We start from the raw sequence: 27833 nt of genomic DNA, 5'->3' as shown, positions 1-27833 counted from the left end.
TATATATATATATATATATATATATATATATATATATATATATATATATGTGTGTGTGTGTGTGTGTTGCAAAATGTCGATACTGGTTTCGTACATCGAAAAACTTAACCTGTCCAATCATTATAATTAATTTATACATGAATGAGTAGGATACGTATCACACACAGACTGACCTCCACTATAAGGAGTGGAGATAAGAAAACTCAATGTCCTTGACAACAACATGCAGACTGAGTGACACAGACACAGGGTGAACTGGAACGGCCCTTGGTCGAGCGTATTCAGTGGCCTGCAAAAGTATTCGCCCACCTCTCAAGTTTTCACCATCTGAGACCATCTGAGCTTCTTCGCTCGCGCTCGTGAAGTGAAAAGCGGCGTTAAGCAATCAGTCACGTACATACATTGAGCGTTCGTGTCTGCATTTTGTTATTCCTTTTTCTCTGCAATCGCTTGTCGGTTTGACTCTAAATTTTCACCATAGATTGAAACTTGGCTCTTGTCGCAAGGGGAATAAGTTTATTTTTTTTCATGATGTCATAGATGCCTTTGTTTTGACGTCATCATTGCATATATAGAACACTACATCTGATAAGTATAAAAATTTTGAGGCTCATTTAGGGATAAATTGAACAACAGAAAATTGTTTTGACATTACCAGTCACGTGGTTCAGCAGCCATGTGTATGTATATATGTATACGTGTATGTATATATATATATATATATATATATATATATATATATATATATATATATATATATATATATATATATATATATATATATATATGTATATATATATATATGTTTTTTTAAACCTTCAAAAATCTCTGAAACGGCTGAACAGATCGAGGTAAAACTTGAAAGGTATGACCTCCTCTCCATGAGGAACACGATATTCCTCACCTATGACATAATATGTCGTATGGTTTGGCAGCCATATTGGATTTATCCTAAAACCTTTAAAGTCTTCTCCAGAAGAGCTGGACAGATCAAGAGGAAACTTCACACACATGTTCCCCAAGCCTTCGGGATACCAGGGTATTCACGAATACCAGGGATGGGTCACATGGTTTGGCAGCCTCATTGTATTGAAGGAAAACATAAAAACACATCTCTCTTGAGCTGATGCATTAATTGATGTGAAACTTCAAAATTATGATATATTAGTCATTGGGAATATCTATCTTCTTTACTATTAAATGAATAAACTGCCACGGTTTCCAAGACACGTGGCAGAGGGATGAGTCTGAACTTTGGCACACATGTACAGTATTTCTTCGGATTCCAAATGTCCTCTTTTGGAACAGATCCATTATCGGAGTTCGGTGACAAAAGGATCCAAAATTGCTGTGATGGGTCCCCAACTTGAAACAGCTTATAACCCCCCACCATACGAACACCGGATGAATAGCGTGGCGAGATGGAGTGCGTGCAACCGCTCAGCCAATAGCGTGCCGACATTTCCAACCGCGTTCATAAAGCGAGGCCCTGTTTATTTCCTTCCAGTCCTTCCAGACTGTAGTGAGCATTCCGTAAGCCACAAGATGCCAAAACGTAAAAATGCAGACATGCATACAACAGCAGTAAGAAATAGGAAGCGCAGCTATCAAAATAATATCTCGCCACACGCTCTCGGTGAATTGCAAGACTTCATTGAGAGACCATTTTCCCCCATACACAGCATTGGCAAGATGGACACTATGTGCTCTTCCTGTGGTGCGTACATGTGGAAAGCTGAACTGCATTCCAGTTGCCTCGGGGTGAACACTAAATTTTCCACCTGCTGTATGCAAGGAAAAATTGTTCTTCCCTGGTTGGGGATGTTTTCCCTGGTGGGGAGGGGGGGGATGGCTGGACAAGCAGGAAACTGGTTGGGGATGTCACTGTAAATTCAACATTGACTTTGAAAGATCTGCAAGGCTCTATGTCTGAGATGGGGTCAGTGTTCATTAATCAACAATATCCCGTTCCCTTCACAAAGCTGGCCTTGATGGACAGGTGGCAAAAAATAAGCCATTACTGAAAAAGATGTATCTGAAAGCTCATATGGAGTTTGTGAAAAAGCATCTTAATGATACTGTAGGCTTGTGGAGAAATGTTTTGTGATCAGACAAGACAAAATTGAATTTTTGGGTCTAAATTTAAACTATTACATCTGGCATAAACCTAACACTCCACACTACCCAGTCAACACCATCCCTACTGCCAACCATGTTGGTGGCGGTGGCATCATGTTATTGGGCTGATTGTCATCAGCATGGACTGGTAAGCTTGTCAGGATAGAAGGGACAATGGATGGTGAAAAGTACAGGAGAATCCTTGACGAAAACCTGCTTGAGTCAGCCATGAATCTGAAACTGGTTAAGAGATTCACATTTCAGCAGTAAGAGAGGGAAAGAGACAATGATTCGAAGCACAAAGCTAAAGCCACACTGGAGTGGCTGAATTAAAAGAAAATGAATGTTCTGAAGTGGTCCAGTCAAAATCCTGACTTGATCCCAATTGAACATTAATGGCGAAATTTGAAGATTGCAGTCCTTCGACGATCCCCATCAAACTTCGCAGAACGAGAGCAATTTTCAAAGCTGTCACCAAAGAATGGGCAAAGATATCACCATCTCACTGTGCCAAGCTTTTTTTTTTTTTTTTTTGCATACCTTGGTCGAGGCTCGTATGAGAGCTAGCACACAACTCACAGCAAGGAGGCATGAGACAAGAGGGGCGGGAGTGGAAGGGACAAAACAGTGGGGAACAGACACATTAGGTGAACTGTGGAAGGGAGAGGGATGGGGATGGGACGGGGAACATGGCGAAGAGAAGATGGACATTACAGGGACTTTCAGAAAGGAAAGCAGGAGAATTGAAGGAAGTGGGCTTGGGTGGATTATCGGGGGTAGAAAAGATCGAGGATTTGGATGGGGGAAGATAAGAGGTGGTGGTGAACAGCTGTTTTGAAAGCCTGGAGGGAAGAATGGGAAAGAATAGAGTGAGGAAGTTTATTCCAAAGGTGGGAAAAAAGAGGAATGAAAGAGTGAAGATGAGCAGTGATTCATGATTTTGGTAGTTTTACCAGAAGGGGGTTGTTGGTGGTCCTTGAGCGCCCTGTGGAAATGTGGCGGGGACAAATCGCAGAGAGAGCAGGGGGGGCAAGGCTGGAGAGGAGTCGGTAGAAGACAGAAAGACCACCGACCAACCTGCGGTGATTGAGTGAGAGGCCCAAAGACTCAGCTTCATTGCGGGAGATGCCGATGATCTTAAATGCCCTGGTTTCGACAGCGTGAAGCCGAGAAAGGTGGGAGGCAGGAGCACCAGCCCAGAGGGGAGAGCAGTACTCCATCAGGCTACGGACAAAAGCTTTGTAAGTGGTCAGGAGCTCAAGAGGGCCGAGGAAGGACTTTGCACGACGGAGGATTCCCAGTCGGCGACTGGCTTTTGAGGCGAGGTTGGAAATGTGACTTTCCCAGGAAAGGTCATGGCAGATAGTGAGACCCAGAAGCTTGAAAGAAAAGACTTCTTCCAGAGGATTGTTGAGAAAGTGGATGGGGGGGTTTTCTAAACGGTCCTTTCGAAGAGACATAGTGAGAGTTTGAGATTTGTCTGGATTGAAAGACATGTTCCACGTGTTGGACCAGTTTGTGATTTTGTCCAGATCTGCAGTGAGCGAAGAAGCTGCTGCTTGCCGGTCTGAGGGATGACAGATGGTACAGCAGAGGGTGGAGTCATCGGCAAAGAGAAATAGAGGATTTTCCAGAGAGTCCAAGAGATCATTCATGAAAACCAGAAAAAGAACAGGGCCCAGAACGCTACCTTGAGGAACTCCAGCCTGCACAGGAAGAGGGGATGAAAGAACTCCATTTAGGGCCACACGTTGACTGCGACAGGAGAGGAAGTCTGCGAGCCATGAGTGGAGATGGCCTTGCATACCATGGGAAGAGAGTTTGGTGAGTAGGGCAGGGTGCCAGACTGTGTCAAAAGCATGTGATATGTCCAGGGATACGGCTTGTATTTCCTGTCTGGCATTGAGGACCTCCATCCATTGATGGGAGAGCAGAAGCAGCATATCCAGGGTAGAGTGACCTGGTCTGAAACCAAATTGATGATTGGAAATCAAGCCATTGGAGAAGAGGAAGGATTTCATGTCTGAAGCGATGATGGATTCCATCACCTTGCTGATGATTGGGAGAAGGCTGATTGGTCTGTAGTTACAGGGATCTGTTTTTGCACCTTTTTTATGCAGGGCAGTGATGTTAGCAGATTTTCAAGCAGATGGCAGATGACCTTGGGCAAATGAGAGGGTGAATAGAACAAAGAGAGGGTGAGCAAGAGCAGAAGAGCAGGCTTTGAGGACACGTGGGCTGATGCCGTCTGGACCGGTTGCAGAATCTGACTCGAGGTTTGAAAGCAAGCTCTCCACCTTGTCAGGAGAAAAGGATACAGAGTCCAGGGACAGTTGGGTGCGACAGGGTAAAGTGGGTAGAGATAGTGATGGGTTTAGGACACAAGATTTAGCTGCAAACACCGAGTTTAGACATTCAGCTTTATCACGTTTGGAATCAGCAGTGCGGCCATTTGAGGTAAGGGATGGGATGGAGGGGGAACATACACCAGAAACAGATTTGATTAGACACCACCGGGATTTTGAGGAGGGAGAGAGGTTTGAGAGTTCAGACTTGAGATGAGAAAGATGTTGCTTTCTGGCTCTCCTGAGGGTCGATACACACTAGTTCCGAGCTTTGTGGAAAGAACTGAGATTGCCCTCAGTTGGGTTTGCTTTCTATGAGGCAAAGGCAAGTTGTTTCAGGACAACTGCCTCGCCACAAGCTTCAGTGAACCAAGGGCGGGAGGAATGGTAAGACAACTGAACACGAGAGGGGATAAATCTGTGCATGAGGGAGAGCAAGTTTCTTTGAAAGAATTCCCAGGATGAGTTGATGTTTGAGAAAGTAGCGATAGGAGACCAGTCTCTAAGTTTGATGGCTGCTCGGAGACCCTGCCAGTCGGCTTGAGTGAAATGCCAGACTCGACGGCGGTGAGGTGGTTCTCTGATAACAGCCAGAGAGATGTCCACTTTGACAAGGACGTGGTCAGAAGAACCAATTGGAGCGAAGGAAGAGCAGCAGATATTGTCAGGGAAATTTGTCAAAATCAGATCCAGAAGAGATGGAGTACCATTGGTCAAGCTGGTAGAGATCTTCCCATAAAGAATCATAGCAGTCATTACTGCAAAAGGTGCTTCCACCAAGTACTGACCTTAGGGCCTAAATACTTTTACAACCAGTGAATTTTGATTTGTACATGTTTTTTTAACAGGTATTCCTGACACTAGCAGATACCCTCTATGATGGGGACGGGGGGGGGGGCAGGATGGATCACAATACTTGGTTACGGTAGTTTCTTTGGATGTTTTGCTCCGCATTCAACAGCTCGGTTCATATTGTTGGCGTGTCTGGGTGCACATGGTAGCGTTTGAGACTGGTCGCTTTAGATTGTTGGCCTTGACACATCATGCCGGATGATTAACACGAACGATTTGACATATTCATCGTTTCTATATTACCTCTATCAACAGATTAACAACATGGCAGGATAAAAGTTGTAAATGCTGAGTTGAACAAACGTCCTGAACTCATGGACTTAATTCAGTAAAGCACGTCGTCTGGGACCCGTCCGTCGGTTTGCCGACAAACACTGCTGATTGTGACGTCATTGATTTCCCTCTTTGAAAATTCTATCTATATTCGATTTTTTTTTTTTGAATCCGCTATCACCTGCGTAAATACATATAACACATAATGTGAAGATTTCGGAAGTATGAACAGAATATGTTCGGAGAAGAGTGTGTCAGAAGTTCCAGGCTTACACCCCATTATATTATGATGTAACCTCCTTCAACTATGACAGTGTTTAGTTTGAACTGTTCACTTACAAATAAAAAAGTTCATTTGGAAAAATTGTTTCTCCATAATTAATAATTCATTTAAATGTGGCATTATGGGTTGGGGGTGAATACTTTTGCAGGCTACTGTACCACCACCAGGCTGAACATTTTACATTTTGTATCCCACTAACGAGCTGGATTCAGACCTGAACCAAAATCTAATCCACTTGTTCTTGTCACCAAACCAACTCATTCACCAAGTTTTGTCATAATACATCCATAACTTTTTGTCATGGATGTAATGCATATTTCGGACCTAATATAATGCATATCATAGTCGAGGTTAAAACATCAACTTTTGGTTAAATTAGTTACGGTTTTAAAATATTATAGTTGAATGAGATAACTTTGTCGAACCCTGCCTATTTGAGCACGCTATTCAGGCACATAGACCTTGCAGCCTTCCCCATAATACTGTTACGGATTTCAGAATCCAGTCTGATGAATGCATCCACACATCCAGGTCCTCAGACAGTTATTTCCTGAAATGCATGTTCAGATTAGCCCCATCCCCATATCTAATGAGATCTTAAATGTGATGCGTTGAGAAGGGTAAAGGATAGATCCCCTCTCTGATGGGGAACGTTTGTTTTCTTTACGTCAGACACATTTACACACATTTCTTTCACGAGTGCTGTCGCCCGCCTTATTTTTCCTCAGCAACGTTTATGCCCATATTTTTTGCGAGCGCCGACGCAAGCCTTTTTTTTTCAAGCGCACGGGTCGTCATGTTAATGGTGCGCAAGTGGGGCGGGGTGAGCTTGGGGAACTTTGCACCCGCCGAGATGGGCCGCAGATAGAGAAAGAATTGGAGGTCTGTACAGCAGAGATAAGTAAGTGAAAGATGGAAGCGTGTGAGAAGCGAGCAAGAAGCGGGTATAAGCGTGCGAGGGAAGAAGTGCAAGAGAGAGAGAGAAAGAAAGAAAGCGAGAGTTGTAACGCGCGAGGGAAGAAGCGAGCCACAGAGGAAGCGTGCAAGTGAGCAAGCGAGCATGTGGTGCGCGTGTGTGTGTCTGACCAGCGCCAACAACGAGACAATTCGTCCTTCCCAGTGCTTGAGCAAGCGAGCGTGTGGTGCGCGTGTGGGTGTGAGCAGTGCCAACAATGAGTGAGGCAAGGGTCAGTCACCGACGGACCATGTGGGTCATTGAACATCACCAGTTTCGTGAAGTGTGAGGAGCTGCCCCTGTCGCAGCTCCAGGGTCTAAACCCGCGACAGACGATCTCGGTACACCCCAGACGTCGACAGGCGTTCAAGGCTGTTGGCGAGTGGGTACACGGCAAGGCTGAATGCTGGCGACGGACGGGACACGCATGCACACATTTCAGGGTGTTTTCACTTCAGGGATGACAACTCTGGTGAGCGAGACGACTCTTCCCTCCCCCCCCCACCTTTTGAATGATCTGCTGGGTACCCTTGTTTGTGTGTTGTTGTAAGTCAACGCCTGATAAGCATCTGCTCTCTGTCTCTTTTCTGTCATTTTGATTGATTTTTCCTGATTAATTATTCATTTCGATTGCTTTGGAATATATTCACTTATTTACCTCAGCAAATAAAGTTATTTTATTTATTTATTTTATGATTAATAAAGCATTTGTCGATTTCCAACCTGTCCGTGTTTGTCCTTTCCTTCCATTGGTCTAGCATTGTCCGAACCTCAATTGACTGGGAGGTAATTATCATAGATTTGACCAAAAAATTGTCGGCACGTACCAGCGGTTAAAACGCTTGGCCACCGTAATGAAAATCTAATCAAGATAACATTGGTGCTTTGCCGAGGGCGCGCTCCCCGCTCAGCTAACCACGTGACCTCTCAAAAAATGGAATAATTAGACGGCGGACACTGGAACTCGTGGTGAGCTGGGTTGCGTTCGTGGTTCTAAAACAACCCACTGTACCACAACATTAATTGTGAGCGGTGGCCCCAGGTCCGGCTCTTCCGAGGACAACCGGGGATTAATCCCCCTGAGTGACAAGCTGGTGTAATGGTACCCGCGGACGCAACAACACTTTCATTGCGGGCAAACGCACATTCTGGAATGTGTGCAGATAACTTTGATGGAATCCACAATCAAGGTGCAAAATTTACTCGTTAAATTGTATGTAAAAATATTAGAACTATATTAGACAATTTTGTTGAACTGCATTTAAGGTCGATTTTGGCCACTATATTAAAATAGGTCACCCAGGGATGTTATATTCATGTTGGTCTGTGTGCGGACTCACTGACTGACAGAAATGCACACACACACACACACACACACACACACACACACACACACACACACACACTAGTACCCACTTGCACGCACATGTAGGCTGATTAAAATACGCTCTCCTATCCGCTCCAAAGTGGACGTTTCCATTAAGGAAAGAAGTGGAGGTTGGTTGGCAGGAGAACTTTGGAAAATGTTAGTCGGCAATTTTTTTTTTTTTTTTTTTGTGGAGTCATGTCCAAAATAATGCAGTCGTCTCAATTGTTGAAGCTTCATCTATAAAGAATCCTGATTCAAGCTTCTCATAAGTGCCAAAAACCACACATTGAAGATGTGATTTGTACCAAATGGCCTTGACATTTCCAGGCTCAAAGGGGCTGTGATTAGGTCGAACTGAATGGCAAAGAAATGTTATTTAGCACTGCTTGAAAAGCACACAAATGGCTTCATTTGAAGGCCTCCTTGAAGTTGTTGTTTTATTCTTTTGGTTTCTGCCTGAAGATAAACACACAATTGGCCATGCAGCACCAAACGGCACACCGAAATGGCGTTTAATCAACGGCGCTCGCAAATTGCCTTTTTTTCCTGAGTGCTTTACGGTGCACCCATTTGTCCTTGCCCATGAAAATGCATCTCGTTTGCACTCCAGTTGGAGAAATCTTGTTATTTCCCTGGGTAGAATGTGAAAATGTACCTTCGGCTTTATAAATGTCGGGAGCAAAAGGCTCCGTTTAATCGGCTTCCTTGTGATTTTTTTTAATTATTACTTCTGAATACAAATCTGCATGTTGATGAGAATATGGGCAAAGGACTGCATGTGGGAGACGGCATAAAAATGCCATATTGAAAGTAATCAGATGCTCACCACTTAACTATAACATGAACTGATTTGACTGTGGAAACAGCAGCTCAGGCGTTGGGGAGCTCAGAAAATATGCTCGGAGGACACTAGGTCAATCGAAACGATTTATCATTACGGTGGATATCCCTTGGCTCATGATTTCAAAATAAACTGTTTGCCGCAGCAGATGGTATCTTAACAAAGACTTCTGGTAAATGCACTCAGTTCAACTCTGATCCATGCAAGGGTTTGAAAGCAGAATTAGGTCTTAACTCGGGAAGGTCACAGATGAGTTGAACAATCTTTGTGAGATTTTGATTTTGAAAAAACAATGGGAAAGGTTAAAGGTGAAGAGTAAAATGAGTTGTATGAGATTCCAGGAGGAGGACTAGCCTGTTAAGTTACAAAGCTTTGAAGATCAAAATATCACTCTTCTTCTTATTCTTCTTTTTCCCTCCCTCTTTCTGTCTTTTTTTAGGACTGGCAGTTTCCTCATTTCCTTGGAAATGTGGACATCAATCTTCCTGGTCTTCCCACCTCCCACATCCGCATAAGACTGCCTCGGCGGCTCTGCAGAGATCAATATCATGTTCATATTACAGGTAGGACTCCGGCATTACACCATCTTCTACCTTTCCTGTTGCAGCCAGCGTGCACATTAATAAACAAGAAAAAGAGCAATCGGATATTGCAGACCCTTGCCAGGACGTTTGTGTGGCATTTATGTACTGGTGTGTTACGGAATTAATGAGACAAACTTAGAACTGCCACTTTATAACTGCTGGCAGTGATGACCAGGTATCAAGACGTCCCGCTTTGATGCAACCCCGCTTTGATTGGACACCTGACCCTGACCCATGACGTTTATTATTATTGTTCAATTTAATTTAGAATGGGATTAAAATGAATTCAATTCAAATCAAATGGAAGACCAAACTGGTACAGTCCTGCATTGGCGTCATCAGAAGGAACCCGAACAAGCAGAAAGAAAATATGAAGTTATCAGGGGGAACCTGGATAGGATTTGGGTTTCATCTGCTACTCCTCTACCTTCAAACCCATCCAGGCACAGCCAGGTGAGCCTCATTCAAAGAAGAAAAAAAAAAACTCAAAAAGTACCCAGATCAATAAATTAAATAATTCTGGCTGCCGGACCATGTGTCCAATCAGGTTTAAATTCAAAACATATTCCCCATCACGACTCGATCATATTTGCGAAGTTTCACATCGATTGATTAAGTGGTTCTGGAGGAAACATTTAATATTTTCCTTCAATTTGATATGGCTGCCAAATCACGTGAGCAACGACGTCATCAATTTTTTTTTTTTTTAATGTGGACCATTTTATCCCTCGATGACCCTCAAAATTTTTTGTACTGATCGGATGTAGCGTTCTACATATACAATTATTACGTCATAATGGAAACACCTATGATGTTATAAATAAAATCACACTTATTCCCCATGAGGAATACTTGCCGTGTGCCAAGTTTCAATTTTTTCCTTAGTGCGGTTTCAGAGATAGAGGTCCAACGTTTTTCCAACATGGCTGCCACAACACGTAACCTGTGATGTCATAATTATCAATAAAAACATTCCACATGAGTAGTCGCTCTTATGGTGAAAATTTCGTCTCAATCTGACAAGTGGTTACGAGAAAAACAATGAAGTTCTGCACGGACAAACAAGCAAACAGACAGACCCAAATGCAATACCTTCTCATTCGGTGAGGGTGGAGTAGGTGGAGGAGGAGGAGGAGGAGGATAATGATACATAAAATACCACATGATATGTGAAAATTTTGTAAAAATCGAATTGGCTTGTTCTTGTCACCTTTCCAAATCATCCACCTGGTTTTGTCATAACTCGTCCTCAACGTTTTTGAAATACCTTTTGACCAAATTATGATCTCACATGGAACGTAGTTTAAATCTTAGATTGAATCAATAGGCCCAGAATCAATCTTAGATGCTTTACGCTGAATCGTTTTGAAGGCAGCTCCGTCCTTCCTCAGATGTGCTGAACAAAACTGAATGCAATATTCCAAATGAGGCCTCACTAAATTTCTGTACAGTGTTAACACTACCTGGGTTTGATTTATAATCTATCCCCCTATGAATACAACATACAACTCGATTATCCTTACCGAGAGTTGCACGATTGTGTCTGCACTTCTTCCCTGATCTGGACAAACCGAGGAAGTCGAATTTTGGTCAAAATTGAGTTGGACCTCTTCATTTAGTCCAATAAAAGTGAACAAAACGCTTCTGCTTTAGTAGATTTCATTCTGGAAAAACTGAGCAAGTTGGCTAACAGGAGCTTTCTGATTCGGAAAAAGCTAGTTGGTCGTTAAGTAACTATATTAACAAAGGAAAAAAAATATATAAAGATGTGCACTGGAAGTTTTTAGCTCACCTGGACTTTAATGAGGTGAGCTTATGCAAATGAGCTGTGTCCGTTGGTGAGTGAGTGAGTGAGTCAGTCCGTAAACACTTCAGCCATTATCGCTTGAACCAAGCGCACTATTTTGATGAAACTTGGCCACAACCTTCATCACCAGTGATGTACCAAAGTTTGTCGATCACATCAAAATCTGCGCTTATTGAGGGGGTCTACAGAGTTGACCCCCCTAAAATAGGTATTTGTTGTCTCCTTCGAAACTACACACACAATTTATATGAAACTCGACCACAACATTCATCGCCTGTGATGGGCAAAAGTTTATTGACCACAACAAAATCTGCGCTCATTAACGGGGTCTACGAGGGGGTTTTTTTGAACCCCAAAATAGGTGTTTACTCTCTTCTCCGAAACTACACACACAATTTCGATGAGACTTGACCACAACCTACATCATATGTGTTGTACCGAAGTTTATCGACTGCATCAAAATATGCGCTCATTAAGGGGTCTATGGGAGGGTTTTTGACCCCCCAAAATTGGTATTTGCTCTCTTCTCTGAACTACACACACAATTTCAATGAAACTTGACCACAACCTTCATCACCCGTGATGTACCTAAATTTGTTCATGGCATCAAAAAATTCAGGGTATAAGGAAGTCTGCGGGGGGTTTGAGTGACTTGCTCCTGATCCAGGTAAGTGACAGGACAGGTGGTCTCACAGTATATAAAGTCTTTGGTATGACTGGACTCGGGATTCAAACTGCCAATTTCCCAGACAGGCACACCTCTCTCAACATTTTTCCCAGGATGGTTGACATCCCTCTCTCAACATTTGGTTGACACCGTTCATTTTCTTTCCTTCCATCTTAATGACTATACTTCTACCCGAGGCATAACGGAGCCTCACAAGAAGCCATGACTTTTTGAATGAGCTTCCCTTTCTCCATACATCCACCTGTGCATAATGAGTTTAAATGTTATAAGATTCCTTTTATTTCCCTCACTTGTCATTCTTTTCCTTCTTGTTTATCCTCGAGCAAATTCATGCTTTTGTGAACCGATTGTTTTATATTCTTCCTGTATCTTCCCTTGATACAATTTCACTTCTTACTTCGTGGTGGCACTGGAACCTCAAGCTATTTTGTTTATATTTTGTTTGAACGCATTGTTCAGGTGCACGTGATTTCACTTCTACAGATAAATAAAAGCATAAAGGCTGCAGGCAATTGAATGCTGTGCACATCGTCACGGTGTTTCACACTTCTTACCTTGGCTGGTCGCTCAAAGCACTTTCTGCTTAATGCATCTAAATCTTATTTTTCATACATTTTCCACGTCCGAGATAATCCCAAAACCTTACCTCTGTGTGAACATATGGATGCTCACAGGAAAAGACATTGAAAATACAGACTACTGGTATCCAAGGGATGTGCTTTGAGTAAGAACCGTAGCTTTTTTTTAAGCAAAGGGAATCAGATGTGGAAAGGAGCAGGTGATAATTAAGTTTGGGATGGGGGGCATCAAGTACTACTTCCACATACACAAACATATGTTTCTAAAAAAAAAAAAAATTTCATTGTTGTTTTTGAGCAACCAACAAGACAGTATTTAACACATTGTCTTGTACATTCAGGAGTCTTCTCTTGGAGATGCATTGCTCTTCTCATAAGACTGTTCTTTATTGCTTCTGAAAAACTGTTCTTTCCTGCTGTTCTTGACCTTGGTGTTTCAGATCACGTCAGATAAGAGCGGCGACTTGCTTCAGGTATCATGTAAACCTGTACCAACCTGTTCCATGGTCGGGTTGTCGGCAACGACACCATCTCCCCCACCAAGTTTCTTGGTGAGGAGGGTGTATGATATGGGCACCAAGCAGGATGAAGAACAAAACCTGTCAAAGGGTGGATAAGCTCCTTGTGAGCCAACAGCCATCCATTTCTAGTGTCCAACTGTGTCTAAAGACGTCCACCTGCAGTTGGGTTACTTTTGATCAGGAGGTTGGTGGCAGGATGTGCACTCTGGCCACAGTAAAACCCTTCATTCTGCAAAACATTCCAAAAGCATAAAAAAAATCTGAAAACCCACTCCATGGGAGTACCTCCTGTACAGCTGCCGTTCGCAGGGCAGCTCACCGGATGACGGGATTGGAGCAAAGCCTTCGGGACCCCCAACCATTGATGATAGGAGGGAAACCACGGGGTAAACTTCCTGGATCAGATTGTGGTTGTGTGTGTCGTGGTGGTGTTGAGGTGTCGTCCACGAAATGTCGGTCTCCTTGGGTTAACCTGAGGAGCTCCCTTTGGGTGGATTCTTGGAATGTCCTATCCCTAAGAGAGGATGATCACCTGTCTCTGTTATCATCTGAGCTCAAGCGTTTGGACATCGGTATTGCAGCACTTTCTGAGGTTCGGAGACCAGATTGTGGTGAGATCGTGGCAGTGGTTACACCTACTATTGGTGTGGTCACTCTAATGGTTAGCATGCCCAAGGAGTTGCTGCAGCTGTGTCCAATAAGCTGACTCCAATGATAAATGAGGTAACACCTGTCAACGAACGTATTATGAAACAAAGGATTCATCACTCCTTGGGTGTCATCGACTGGAACTGATAGATATGATTGTGAGACATGTTTTGGTCCCGATGGATCTGGAACTGTGAACCAGAATAGCACTAAGTTCCTTGACTTTGCAAGAAGTCATGGACTTAGGATGGCTGGTTCATAATTTCAGTGCCCACAGGCTCATCACTGAACTTGATATTCCAATGCTGGTGGTGCGGCAAAGGAGAATGACCATGTGCTCGTTGATGATCACTAGCGAATGATCCAGAACTGCAGGGTCTATCGGAGTGCTCAGTTCCTCAATACTGACCACCGGCTTGTTGGAGCAACTCTGAAGTTGCAGCTTAAATCCGGGAGAATGGTACCAACCCAGCCTAGGTTGGATATTGGCAAGCTCAAGAATGAGAGGGTAACTGAGGAGTTTGTGAACAGGCTGAGTGAGATTTGGGAGGTCTGGGTGCTTTGGGAGGTCCTGAAGAGTTGCGGAGTGCCTTCAGGACCACCGTCCTTGATGTTGCCGGTCGATGTCTTGTAACTCACTGTCGGGCGAAGAAGAATTTTGACTCTCAAGGGACACTGGATACTATTGACGAGAGTCGCAGGGCCAGGCTGAATGTTAGAGCTGAGCTGTTTGCGGAGCTGAGGCATAAAACTGTACGTGCACTAAGGTTGGACAAGGAGACCTATGTGCGAGGAATCTGTGAGTGGGTAGAGCATCACCTGTGGTCAAATGATTCTCGTCCTGCTTACAGGAGAATCCACGCATTGCGTTCCTCCAAGCCCATCCCTCGGTGTACTGCAGTTCGAGCAGAGGATTGTGGGTTGTTGACAGAAGAGTCTGAAGTGAAGGCCTGCTGGGCCAGTTACTTTGAGCGGCTGTACCAGGCTGATCCACCAGCTGTCGAGTTGGATGTCAGGGGTGTTACTATCCTGATTGCTGACCCTCCAATCAACTGTGGTCCACCTTTGTTTGTGGAAACACGGGCTGCGGTGAACTGGTTGAAATGTGGTAAAGCTCCTGGGATCTGTGGCATCCATGCTGAACTTCTAAAGGTTGGTGGAAATGCTGTACTCATGTCATTGCATGGAGTTCTGTGCTCTGCCTGGAACACAGGCATCATCCCAACTGAATGGAAGAGGGGCCTTGTTGTCCCTCTCTGGAAAGGGAAGGGTGATCGCCAAGACTGCAACAACTACCGAGGGGTGACGCTGCTCTCAGTGCCGGGCAAGGTTTTGCTCAGATAATTATTGATAGGGTTCGCCACCATCTGCTTGAACACCAGCATCCAGAGCAGGAAGGCTTAACACCAAAGCAGTCAATGATTGACCATATCCTTGCTCTTCGGGTCCTCACTGAACGCAGATGAGAGTTTCGGCAGGGGCTACTTGCAGCTTATGTTGATCTCTATAAAGCGTTTGATTCAGTGAATCGGGATGCCCTTTGGAGAAGTCTTGAACTTCGCGGGGTGTCACCAAAAGTGATCGATCTGATGTCTGAACTATCCTCTGTTACTATCTCTGACTTGTTTCCAGTTGTTACTGGAGTCCATCAGGGGTGTGAGCTGGCCCTCACACTTTTCAGCACTTGTATGGACTGGATTCTGCAGATGGTGTCAGTGCATCGTTTGGGAATGTCAACATCTCTGACCTTGATTTCTCTGACATCGTCTCAACATGATGCAGTCATCTTTGTGGAAACTCGAGATATCCTTTTGGGGGCCCTCGAGGTGCTGAATGAGGAGTCTGTGCCACTGGGATTATGGGTTTCCTGCGTCAAAACTAAGATCCAGGCTTTCAATGACATCTTGGATGCTGCTATCCTGTCTGTACCTGTTTGTAGTGAGGATGTTGAGATCACAGAGAGATTCACTTACCTTGACAGTCATATTCATGTCTCTGGTGGCTGTGAGCCAGAGATCAACAGACGTCTGGGTCGGGCCTGGGGAGTCATGGATTCACTGAATCATGGGGTGTGGCACTGCCGGTACCTGTGCAGGAGGACGAAAGTCCGAGTATTCAGGTCCTTGGTGCTTCCAGCCTAGCTCTATGGATGTAGGACTTGGACTTTGACCAGGGATCTGAGATGAAGACTTAATTTCTTTGGTACCAGGTCTCTTTGGAAAATCCTTGGCTATCGCTTGTTGGACTTTGCGTCCAGTGATCCATTGCTGAGAGAGACTCAAATGAGATTTATTACCTGCATAGTCCATGAGCATCAGCTGTGGCTGTATGGACATGTTCATTTTCCTGATGCTGATCTTGCTCACCAGATTCTCTCAGTGAGGGAGCCTCATGAGTGGAGGAGGACAATGGGCCGACCACGTTCCTCGTGGTTGCATCAGGTTGATAAGCATCTCAAGGAGATGGGGATGGGCCAGGCATCTGCCTGGGGGATGGCCAGATGGAGGCCCCTGGAGTACCGGGAGAAAGTGGATGCAGCGACGTGCTGCTCTGATGTATGCCCCCACACCTTACCTGACCTTTACTGCTCTGACTTGTCATAGCCACGGTTGATCCCACCTTCTTGTGATGTTGGCCTTAGGGGAACGTAGGACTGAAGGTGATGATGGCAGGAATATGGAATTTGGTCAGGGTGTCAGTGATAACTCACCTGTAATACTCTTCTTGAAGGACATTGTGGGATCTTCAACGTCCATCAATTGATGCTCACAGACTGGACACCCTGCTCAATGTCCAAATGAGGGACAGCACATTTTGTAATGCAACACCCTGCCCACGAAGCACCAATCCAGCAGTTTGTCGATGGGTTGGGAATGGAACCGAGACTCGACAGCTCATAGATCAGTGTGCTACTATTGCATCAGCCTATCATGGCTACTGAATACTACAACTCAAAAGAAATGATGCATTTGTTGGAGATCCATCAGTGCAAGTCCTCCTATCCTGTCATTTTCACTGATTCACATTTTCACACCAATCTTCTCAGGGTTCCTGGAACAATGTTACATGTTTTTCCATGTTTTTGTTTGCAAAATTATGGCATGGCTTGATGTGAACCAGGAAGTAGCTACGGCCTCTGCGGTGGCGGCTGCTTTTGTGCGAGTTTTCCAGGAAGTGCAGCATCTACAAAGCCTGTTTGTGAGCTGTATACTTTTGAAATGTATCATCGAGGAACTCGATGAGCAGGTGGCACCCATTGCCATTACATCATGGTTTGCCTTGTCAGAACTCCAATATGGCCATTGTAAAACAATTGGAGGGAGGGGAGTCTTTTTGAAAGATTTTGGTTATGATGACTCGAGATGCTACAAACCTAGCAAATCGGAGATGAGGCACTAGTTACCTCCACCACCAAAGGTGGAAGGAGGTTATGTTTTGTGTGTGTGTGTGTGTGTGTGTGTGTGTGTGTGTGTGTGTGTGTGTGTGTGTGTGTGTGTGTGTGCGTGCGTGCGTGCGTGCGTGCGTGCGTACGTGCGTGCGTGCGTGCATGCGTGTGCGTGCGTGCAGGATATCTCAAAAAGTTGTGGACGGCTTCAGATGAAATTTGGTGGTCAAGTTGGGTGTGTGACAAGGCGAACTGATTAGATTTTGGTGAAGATCCTGATCCGGATCCAACTACTGGAATTTTTAAAGTGATTCTTCTTCATTGAGAGATTGGGCCAAAACGATATATCGTACAAAATGACCGTTTTTACAGCCATTTTTCCCTGCTGTGCAGGGGTTAGGCTTTTTCTTGAGGCAATGTTTTTTTTATGGCCGGATGCCCTTCCTGACGCCAACCTTGGTCGCCTCTTACGACACACAGGGATATGGTACACCTATTCTAACCGGGGCATACACCGGGACCAGTACACTGGTACTCACTTCGCCGACCTCAGATGGATGACAGGCTGAGTCAACCCCCTGGTGTTAATTCAGCAGCCAACGGGGCTTGAACTCAGGACCCTGGGATCCCAAGCCGCCACCCTAACCACTAAGCCAACACCAGGCTTAAAACGATATATCGTACGATATCTCAAATATAAATTGGGCCCAATATGTTCTTGTGAATCAGGTATTGCGTGGCGGAGGTAGCGCTCTCCCGAGTGCCCTCATCGTTGTCTCTCTGGTTGTAGTATTCTGAATGATTCAGGGTTTTTTTTGCATTTTGTCTCACTTGTTTAATCATCAGTGCTTTGATCACATGAGCTGTTATTCCTCAAGCCTGACAGTCTGCATTAGTGCATTACACTAATTGTGCGGACATTATTGCGGACATTACATTAGTGCGGACAGTAACCGCATTACTTATTTAATTTAAGTTGTCTTTTGCCACAGTACATGCTTTATCAACATTTCCAATTATGTGGTATATATTATTGATCCGTAACATTGGGTTTATAGAGGTTTAAAGGATCGAAGCGGTCAAAATATCTCTGGGATCTTCGAGTTTAAATTTTAAAAGGTATGTTCCAAAAGTAGTTCGGGTCTCAAGAGTCTTCCAGATGTAAAGGATGTAAATGTGGAAAGGGTCTTTAAAGATCTGAGGGGTTTAAAGCGTCGAAAGGTATTAAGTGTCAAGGGGTCTAAGCAGTCTAGCGGGTGAAGAGGGTCTTAAGTGTTGAAAGAGCGTAAAGTGTCTCAATGGTTCGTCATGATCTTCAGGGGTCTAATAGTCTCAATGGTCCATGGGGTAGAAAGGTCTAAAGGGTACATTCCAATCGCAGTTGGGGTCGAAATGTATGAAGGGTCTTCAGGGGTCTATATTCAAAGGTTGCATTGGATCGTCTCGTGGTTAAACGTATTTGTTTTCATTTTAACGTTTCCTTCGAAAATCGTTATGCTGGATGTTGTCAACCTCTTGAACTTGTTCTTGTTGCATTATAGTCCAAATCACTTCTCATTACTTGTTTTCAAAGGTTATTTTGCTGATTTGGTTGATAAATTGGCATTTATATTCGACCTGACAATATTCTTTATCTTTCCACCCGTAGGAAAGTGGTTCAACTACGGGATAATTGTCTTTGTAATAATGCTGGACCTCAACATGTGGAAGAATCAAATCTTCTATCAACCATATGACTATGGGCAGTACATTGCACCTAATGGCAGGATTTGTACGGTGGAAGACCCCATGCAGTTGGAACAATTCAATGCCTCAACGCTGAATTGGAAATGGCGGTGGTCACACGATTATCCAGGGACGAACCATACGTATGGTTCTTCCGACAGTATCATGTTCAGCCGTTACACAGGTGCAAGCCTGTCCATCAAATGCCTTGCATTCATTCCCAACATTCTTGCCTTCATCATGTTTGGCGTCCTGGTCTCAGTGTTTGGCCGCTTTAACAAAAACGAGATGGCTCAACTGGAGGCTCAGGTTTTGAGCCGAAAGCAGGTCCTTGAGAATCATTCAAATGAGGTGGATGGGCAGCAGGAAAGGTGGATCTCGTTTGGGGCCAACATTTTTGATGGAGCCGCTTTAGAAGAAGAGAACCAGGAGAATATACTGGAGGAAGACGTTTACATTGCTCCTGAAGCTGAAACAAACTTTACAGGTGTGCAACCTGATCGTCTGAAAATAACTACAATAGCGATGCCAGTTGAGAACTCAATCTCAAATTACCTTGGCAGTTGACACTGAACTCACCGCCTGCTGCGGACTGCGGAATTGCTTGTTGTCGGTGAGTTTCCCATAGGATACGGAAGCTGTCAAAATGACTGTCATGCTCGCTAGCTTTGGAATGCATTTACCTTGTGCTCAGCCTCCAGGTCAAGACTCTGCCGATGCTTTGTTGTCTAGGTTAGAGGTAGATAGATGGATGAGGTTATTGAGGCAAAGGGGCGTGTGGAGCACAAATGATTTCTAGATTTGATATTCGCTCCCAAGGCTGAATAACTTATTTTTCTCACTTTCTCTAAATTAAATATGACAATCACTTGTGACCATTTCTGCTCCTCTTCTGTGCTCATAAGCCAGATGCCGTGCTGTTTCTCCGCATTGTCTTTCTTTATTTCTCTTCCCATTCTTTCTTTGTGTTTCATTTGCTGTGCAGTACAGTGTTGTTGTTTCGTATGCAGCCTGTGTCTGCTGGTTAAATCATTTCTGGAAGTGCGACTGTGCCCTGTTACCTGTAAGCTGGAACTCATTTTGCTTATCTAGGAAGGATGACGAGCTGAGTCAACCCACCTGGTGTTATTTCAAAGGAATTACAGGGGCTCAAACTCAAGTCCCTAGTATCTCAAGCCAACACCAAGCTCACTTGGTCAACCAAAATGATGATTGTGGATATTTCCTGGCATTGGTTAAGTTGGCAAACCCTCTCTTTCCATAAGTTTAGTCTTGGTCATTTAATCTTCCTGAATGTAGCGCAACATGGATCTCGAACAGCATTTGTTGTTGCAGCTTTTTAGAATTCATTACCTTTATGCATTACTTCGTACAGAGCTGACAGGGTAATCTGGAGGAATGTGCACTCTTATTTGAGCTGTTTAGCTTGGGTTTGAACCTCGATCCAGCTTTAAGCCGTCAGATTAGCAATTTGCAGGCAGGGGCGAGACATCGATCCATGTGTCGTCCTTTGGAAGGACGTTAAGTTGGATGACCCTTCTACCAGCACTGGGTGATGGTTGTCATTAAAGATTCCATGGTGTCTTTTGTGAAGTGCAGGTGAGTTATCGCTGGCACGCTGAGCAAATTACAAGTTGCTGCACCATCAGTTGAACGTCGGGCCTGGCCAGCCGGTTCATGAAAGACTTTCCCTGTGTGATCCCACAAGAAGGTGAGAATAATTTGGCCGTTAAAATTAGTCGTGGTGATGGAAGACACGTTACGATATACTATAGACATACAGAATATCTACATCTACACATTAATTTTCTACATCTCCAAAATAAGATGCCCTTTTTTTTTATTTATTTAAGCTTTGAGGACTTGTCAAACATTTGCTCGGCCACTAATGTTCCAGTCATCCCGTTAAAATAGTGTGGACCACAACGTCAGTCAATTGTACACAATCGATTTGCATTTAAGAGCCGACATGACTTGTTTTTGTACTACTTGAGGACTTTGCGCTGAAATGCCTGTGGACATGAGTTGTCAACATGACTTGTTTTGCTCCAGCAACGTGATTTACAAACTCCATTATCTGCATCTATCCAGGTCCACAAAAGGATTTTTATGAGTCGAGTCGGTGATGGGCCGGATGGACCCACAAAGCCTGTAATATTAATCACTTGAGCTTGAGCAGTGTGTGTTCACGGTGCACTGAATTAAGCTTTTCATGACATACTCGCTGTTTATTACGTGTTTTGTTTTTCCCCATCGCCGCCCAGTCGTGTTTCTCATCCCTGAATTGGTAGGGTGAGCACATAACTCTTCCTTATTCCCTCCATCACCGAAGGCAGATGGAGGATGTGTTTTCAACTCCGTCGGTCTGTCTGTGAGCAGGATGTCTCAAAAGTTCATCGATGGATTCAACGGTCATGTGAATAAGTGAAGCATCCCCCTTCTACTGCTCAGAAAGGTAAAGCATTTCCGTTTGCTCTTCCACACTCATTGTCCAGGCGTACGGCAATGCCGATACATACCTACTCCTCCAGGTATCTTGTGGCAATGCCGAGTTCCCAGCTATGCCGCCTAATTGATCCCGCTCCTCTTGCTGAAGAGACTTTGACAGACCTCTGAGCATTTGCCCCTCGATCTCTCGTGCCCTGCACCGTGCACTCTTCCACAAGTGATCGGAAGTCTCTTTCTTTTGAGTCCTCGTAAGTTCTTACACTGAGCTTGGAGTTGAGTAAAGAGTGTCTTCTATCATTTAAAGATTTTTGCGGCCTTTCCGAGCGAGGCAGGAGACTTCAGCGATTGCAAGAACGTACTCTGAGAAAGGTATGTTTGGTCTGTCTAGCCGTTCATAGGTACTTTTACTTTGTGGACCACCACGTGGACCTTTGAGTGTTTCTCAAGGTGACCATTATCCAGAAAGAACAATCCACATCTCGTACAGACGGCGAACATTATAGGAGGCTCTGACACTATTGAGGATAGTCGGCCATCATTGATTGTGGATGGATCATCTCTGCCCAATACCTGACCCTTTGGTGGAGTTTTTGGCTTCATCTTATTCTAAAGGACTCTCTTTGGAATTTGGAGTCTCTGGCTGCACCCTTCTCCCATGGATAATTTTAATGCAACACACTTATCCTCTTTGTGTACTCAGCTCTTATGAATCTTTAAGACCAAGAATTTGCTTAAATATATGACGACAGGACTAACAAAGGAAATCATTGTCCAGAGATGATCCAGGTTCTTCAGAACTTCCCTCAATCGTGACCTGTTCAATGACTTGATCGTCTAATTAATCTCCATCTCCCCCCCCCCCGCCCCCTCCCCTGCATGCATCGCTGCACGTGACCTCCAACCATCAACCCCTGCGATCATTCCTTCTCCACCATTGAGCAAGACACAACTCCCAATTAACACAGGCCTGGCTAACGACGCCATGTTTGGGGCACTGTACGAATGCCACAAAGCAGCCATTTGCCAGAATTACTAAGTGAAAACGTGAAGCACTCACAAAACGTCAACGGCAACCATCACCTCCCCATTCAGCCTGACACGAACAAGAGCCAGCCAGCATCCATAGAGCTGCTCAACGGGGCGTCAAACGTCAATGGAAAAAGGAGGATGCCTGAGGTATATGATCCACAGCCATGTTTGACCGTCAGAATGAATGAAATGTGAAAAACCTGCGGCGTGTTTAATCAAATGTCCTGAAAGTCCAAAGTGTAAAGAAATCGTCTATTTCCAAGCCAATGTGTCCTGATGGAAAGGGGTAGAATGAGTCTCCGTTGGGCTCACGGCTATCTCTCTCGTGCACGAACGGTGAATATCGCTCATGCAGAAATGAAAACTGGCATAGAATCATACGTCATGAACGTGTCCTCAAGAGGAAACGGTTATCCCATAAGAAAGAAAGGGAATCTGTTCGATACCCTTCTCCAACGCATCAGAGTTAGAATCCCACCAGACAAGTGGATGGGTCTATTCTGAACGTGCATTTATGGAAATAACTGTCTGAGGACCTGGATGTTGTGTGCATGAGTCGGATCCGATTCTGAAATCCATAACAATATCTTTAAAGGAAGATTTTATTGTTATTTGGTGCCCTTTAACACTTGATTGGACCTGCCCTCCCCAAAAAAGCGCTCAATTAGCACTGCCATCTCCCATGACGTCATTTCGACTTTGGGTTCAAACATGAACTGTATATGGACTGGTTGCTCCTTCAACATAATTATTTTGACCATCGTGATAATCTGGGGATTCTTGATCAGAAAATTCTTCGTCAAATTCACTTTCTGACGAGTCTGAAGCAAGTTGTGCGGCCATTATTCACTGCGTGCTGACAATCTTTCCCTCAATTACAGTTTATGTGTAATTTTTTTGGTACCCGATGGGTTTGCTTTTTCTCACTGTAACATCTCAAGAAATAATTATAATTAAAAAACACGATCAGTTCTTTTTTATTACTTAAAAATCGATATAATCATATCCAGCTAAATTATTTATTTTACCTGATTCTGTTGACCTTTAAATTGAAGTACGTACTGCACTGCGATACTGGAGCTTCTTGGAAGTGTTAAGAAGGTGTGATACGTGTTCTACAGTCTCCAAGTATATAACTCAATATAAATAAAATTACGATTATAAAAGTCATAAATAAATTATACTTTACCACCATTTTCGGCAGTGTCTTTTACACCACCCTATCTACCACGTTACATGAGTTCTTTGTGCCTGTTGTTTGTGTCCTTTTTAACATCCTTAAAAATAGTACATTTCCTGTTTGGAATGATTTTCAATTTTGTTTGACTCCCAGTCAGACAGACAAAATAAAAATATTATCTCACTCCTTTCTGCGCGTTTGCTATCGGGACGAATTAAGAGCCAAAGTACGGTAAAACGAAAGATGTCTTCCTATTCATGTTCCAATTCGTGTTCAAAATATAACATTCGATTTAAATAAGTTATCCATCAATCATAAACTGATAAGACAGAAGACCGGACATGAACCAATTGCCGAACCCCGCTTTTCGCTTGCGTACAAGGGGGGTAACAACGATGGAAGCTCCGAAAGTGGACCCAATGCACAGGGTAATGATCAGCTGCTTCCTGAGAGAGGTCTTCTTGAATTTTCGCACAAAGTCCTCCTTTGCATGAGAACGCAAGCAAGAGAACATCTTTCATTAAAACTCGTGGTATTCAAAACTACCCACAAACCACACCTTCCAAACCCCACTCTACCCCAACATCCACACGACCCCAATACCAACCAAACAACCACAATCACACAACCTCCCCCCACCCCCTTCCACAGGCACACACCCTAAAACCACCCATTCACAACTCCCCACCTCGTACCTCTACACCTATCTCCAACACATCCACACACTCACACTCCCCCAGCACACTACAAATGCGGTGAATGTACCAACACAGCAGATACTTTAGAGACATCGACACATTGGTCGTCGCAGCATTAGAATTCCAAAAGCTACGGGTTAAGGGACCAGACCCCCCAAAGACCCCACCTTGTCCACGACTCACCCACAGGGAGGAAACACTGAAGATAACAGGTAGAATTGTTGGGTTAGGAAAGGTTAATGACTAATGAGTGTAATAAAGATCATGGGTCAGAATTGGGGGATGACATGAGATGACGGTGCACTGCTTGCTTGAAGTCCTGGAGGGAAGAGCGACACAGAACAGTCAATGTAAGGTGGTTCCATGCACGAAAGTGAGAAATAAAAGAAAGGTGTGCAGTCAGTCTGGATTTCAGAAGTTGAACCATGAGGTGTTATTGAAAACACGTGCGTCCTGGAGGAGTAGGGGCGGATTGTAGGACTGAGAAAGCCGGGAAGCATTGTCGAAGACTGGAGGAAACAGAGACCATGGACCAACCTGTGATGTGAAAGAAACAAACCTTGAGCTTCGGCCTCGTTGCCGAAGATTCCACTGACTTCGAGCGCTTTAGATTCCACAGAAACCAGGAGACATATGTGATGCTGGAGCACCAGCCCATAGCGGAGAGAATCTTGTTTGGAATCGACCTATTTTAATTGCCAATGAGGTCATTACCAAAGTGTTCATGGTGTTTTCTGGAAGCTCTGTTTGGAGGTTGGGGGTTGAGGGTGACCTGCTTTTTCTGGCAACATGTTGAGGTGTCCTTGACCATCAATTTTAACAGATACACCTGTCAATGTAATCATCTGCAGTACTTCAAAAGTGATGGAGAAAATGCAGGTTAGTGATGATTTGTGTTTTATGAAGCAAATTAAGGTTGTCTCTCAACAATATTTTTTTCAGCAGTTGGAAAAATAAACTTTATACCTTAATTGGTATGATCGAAAGAAAAGTTTATTTTATGGCAATACACAATGAAAGCATGCCATCCAGACTGGCAGGTGTACCTAATAAGGGCCATCCATTTACAGGAACATTAACAGTCATTTTGACCCCGTTCCCTCCCCCATTCTTTTCTCTTTCCACCGTATGCGTTCTCTTGTTTTGTGAAACAGGAACCTTGTGTTCCATCTGAAGATGTCCGGCTTTGTCGGTCTCACGTTTAAATAAACTTTTGTCAACTTTGATGGTTAAAATTGATGACTTCATGATGTGTCACGGGTACCACGAGCAAGGTAGGAGTAGCTCATGAACTATAACAAGGAACAAGATGCAGCAGGAGGCCATTCGGCCCATCATGCCTGTGCCACACCAACATCAGACCAAATATTTCTGTCAAAAGGATGTCATTTCGTTGGGAGAATGAGTGGAAGAGTGGGGATGAGAACAATGTGGCAGGGTCAGGGATATCCCAAAGGTGCTAAAATAATATAACATAGGGGCAATATTCATGGGCGCTCACCTGGAAGAATAATGATACTGAGGAGGAAGTCAACGTGGGACGGAATCAGCAAAATGTACCTACCAACGAACCAATGTTAGAGCAAATACCTATTTTTCGGGGGGGCAGCCATTCCACACCTTCCCCCCACCCTGGTAAATGCTCTCTGACCCCTATTTTCTTAATGGCTTGAACAAACTTTGGTAAATCACGGGTGATGAAGGTTGTGGTCAAGTTTCATCAGAATTGCAGGCGTAGTTTCTGAGATGAAGGCAAGTCCCGTAGACCCCCTCAGGGCCTGATTTTATTATTATTATTATTATTATTATTATCATTGTTATTATTATTATTATTTTAATGCCATGAACAAACTTTGGTACACACACGGTGATGAACTTTGTGGCAAAGTTTCATCGAAATCGTATGTGTAGTTTCAGACGAAGTTGCAAGTATTTGTGGACTGATGGACGGATGACGCGCCATCCCATCAGCTCCCTGGAACTACGTTCCAGGTGAGCTAAAAATGGGGAAATATCTTAATTTTAATTATTAAAAAAAAACATTTTTTATTCCTTCCACCACAGATGGTGATTCTGGTTTCACCCCTGTTTGTCTGTTTGGCTGTGAGCAGGATATCTCAAAAAGATGTGGACGGATTATGACAAAACTTGGTGGATGAGTTGGTTAGGTAACGAGAAGAAGCCGATCAGATTTTGGTTGAGGTGTGAATCCAGATCCTCCACCCTATCAGTTTGATACAAAATGTAAATTAAATGCAGTGCCCCCTGTTTTCAGTAATTTGCTACTCATTTTGCCGACCTCATAAGGATGACAGACTCAGTCAACCCACATGGTGTCATGTTATTTAACGGCTGGCAGGGGGGCTCAAACTGAAGACCCGGAGATAGTAAGCCAACTACTTTAACCGTAAAGCCAACAAGAAACTTTTTAGTAAATCTTTTAAAGGTTATCATCACTGAGTACAAACGTTTCAGAAATGCAATTGTCCATTTTGATGCATGTTGTTGCAACAAAGTAAATTTTTAGTTTGCTTTCGTTCAAATGTGAAATATAAGATTAATGCATTTTGCTGTGAAGCTGTGATTTTGGAGCCTTGCGTTTCTTCGCTGAGAGTGATTTTTGACGTCATGCCCACCGTGCAGTGATAAATGGTGCTGTGCTTTTCACATGGTGAGGATTTTTGTTACTGTTCTTTCTGCTTGGTGAGAAATGCTGGTGCTGTGATTTCCAATTCCTTGAGCAATTTTGGTGCTGTGTTTTCTTTACGTTGAGCCATTTTTACACTGTGCTCTCCGTGCAGCGAGTAGTGCTGGTGCTGTGATTTCTGCTCTCGTTGAGGATTGTTGGCACTGTGCATTCTCCGATGGGCATCCCCACGCCGTTTGTTCCATTCCGAGAGATTCCTTGCCGTGCATTACCTGCCGGGCTGTCTATGAGGTGCAGTGTCAATGACAAGTTGTTGCAAATTATGTGCTGTACTTCTTGCAATAAAGAGATGTCAAAGTTAATGTCCCCTCCTTTTTTTTTTTTCTTCCTTTTATTTAAGAATACTTGAGCTGCACTCTGTCGGCACGATTCATCTCATTTTTTACAAATGTATTTACTTGCAATCACAATCACACGTTCACTGTGGTTTTGAATCCATGTGTTGCATGATGTTTACCTTTTGTTTGTCTTCATGCACAGTTTAATATTTTTTTTTAATTTTAATTTGGGCAGTGGGATGGATAACCAGGTTGTCAGGTCAGGCCAAATCAGATCTGTGACTTGCTACAGGTATCATGCACACCTGTACTAACCTGTTCCATGGTCGGGTTGTCGGCGACTAAACCGTCTCCCCCACCAGGTTTTCTGGCGAGGAGGGTGTTTGGATATGGACACCCAGCAGGATTAAAAACAAAACCTGTCAAAGGGCGGAGGAGCTCCTTGTGAGTAACAGCCATCCATATCTAGTGCCCAACTGTGTTTGTGGAGGTCCTCCTGCAGTTGGGTTACTTCTTATTAG

At 44.0% G+C, this 27833-nt stretch overlaps 1 protein-coding gene across 4 annotated transcripts in view; it reads left to right on the top strand.

Moving 5' to 3' along the window:
• TMEM117 (transmembrane protein 117) overlaps positions 1-27336 on the top strand; it is a 125726-nt gene extending 98390 nt beyond the window's left edge. For 2 of the 4 annotated variants that reach the window (XM_085880621.1, XM_085880626.1), the window contains exons 4-5: positions 9476-9599; positions 18896-27336. In XM_085880621.1, coding sequence (XP_085736747.1) covers positions 9476-9599; positions 18896-19539 — 768 coding nt within the window. In that variant the 3' untranslated portion in view covers positions 19540-27336. The remainder of the gene's footprint in view (positions 1-9475; positions 9600-18895) is intronic. The other 2 variants (XM_085880625.1, XM_085880624.1) reach the window with 2 other exon arrangements.
• Positions 27337-27833: the final 497 nt, after the last annotated feature.

The sequence above is a fragment of the Eptatretus burgeri genome, chromosome 5 (genome assembly GCF_056783735.1).
Source record: "Eptatretus burgeri isolate ZD-2024b chromosome 5, Ebu_testis_v1, whole genome shotgun sequence".
Taxonomy (NCBI): Eukaryota; Metazoa; Chordata; class Myxini; order Myxiniformes; family Myxinidae; genus Eptatretus; species Eptatretus burgeri.
This window is presented reverse-complemented; position numbering and strand designations above follow the sequence as displayed.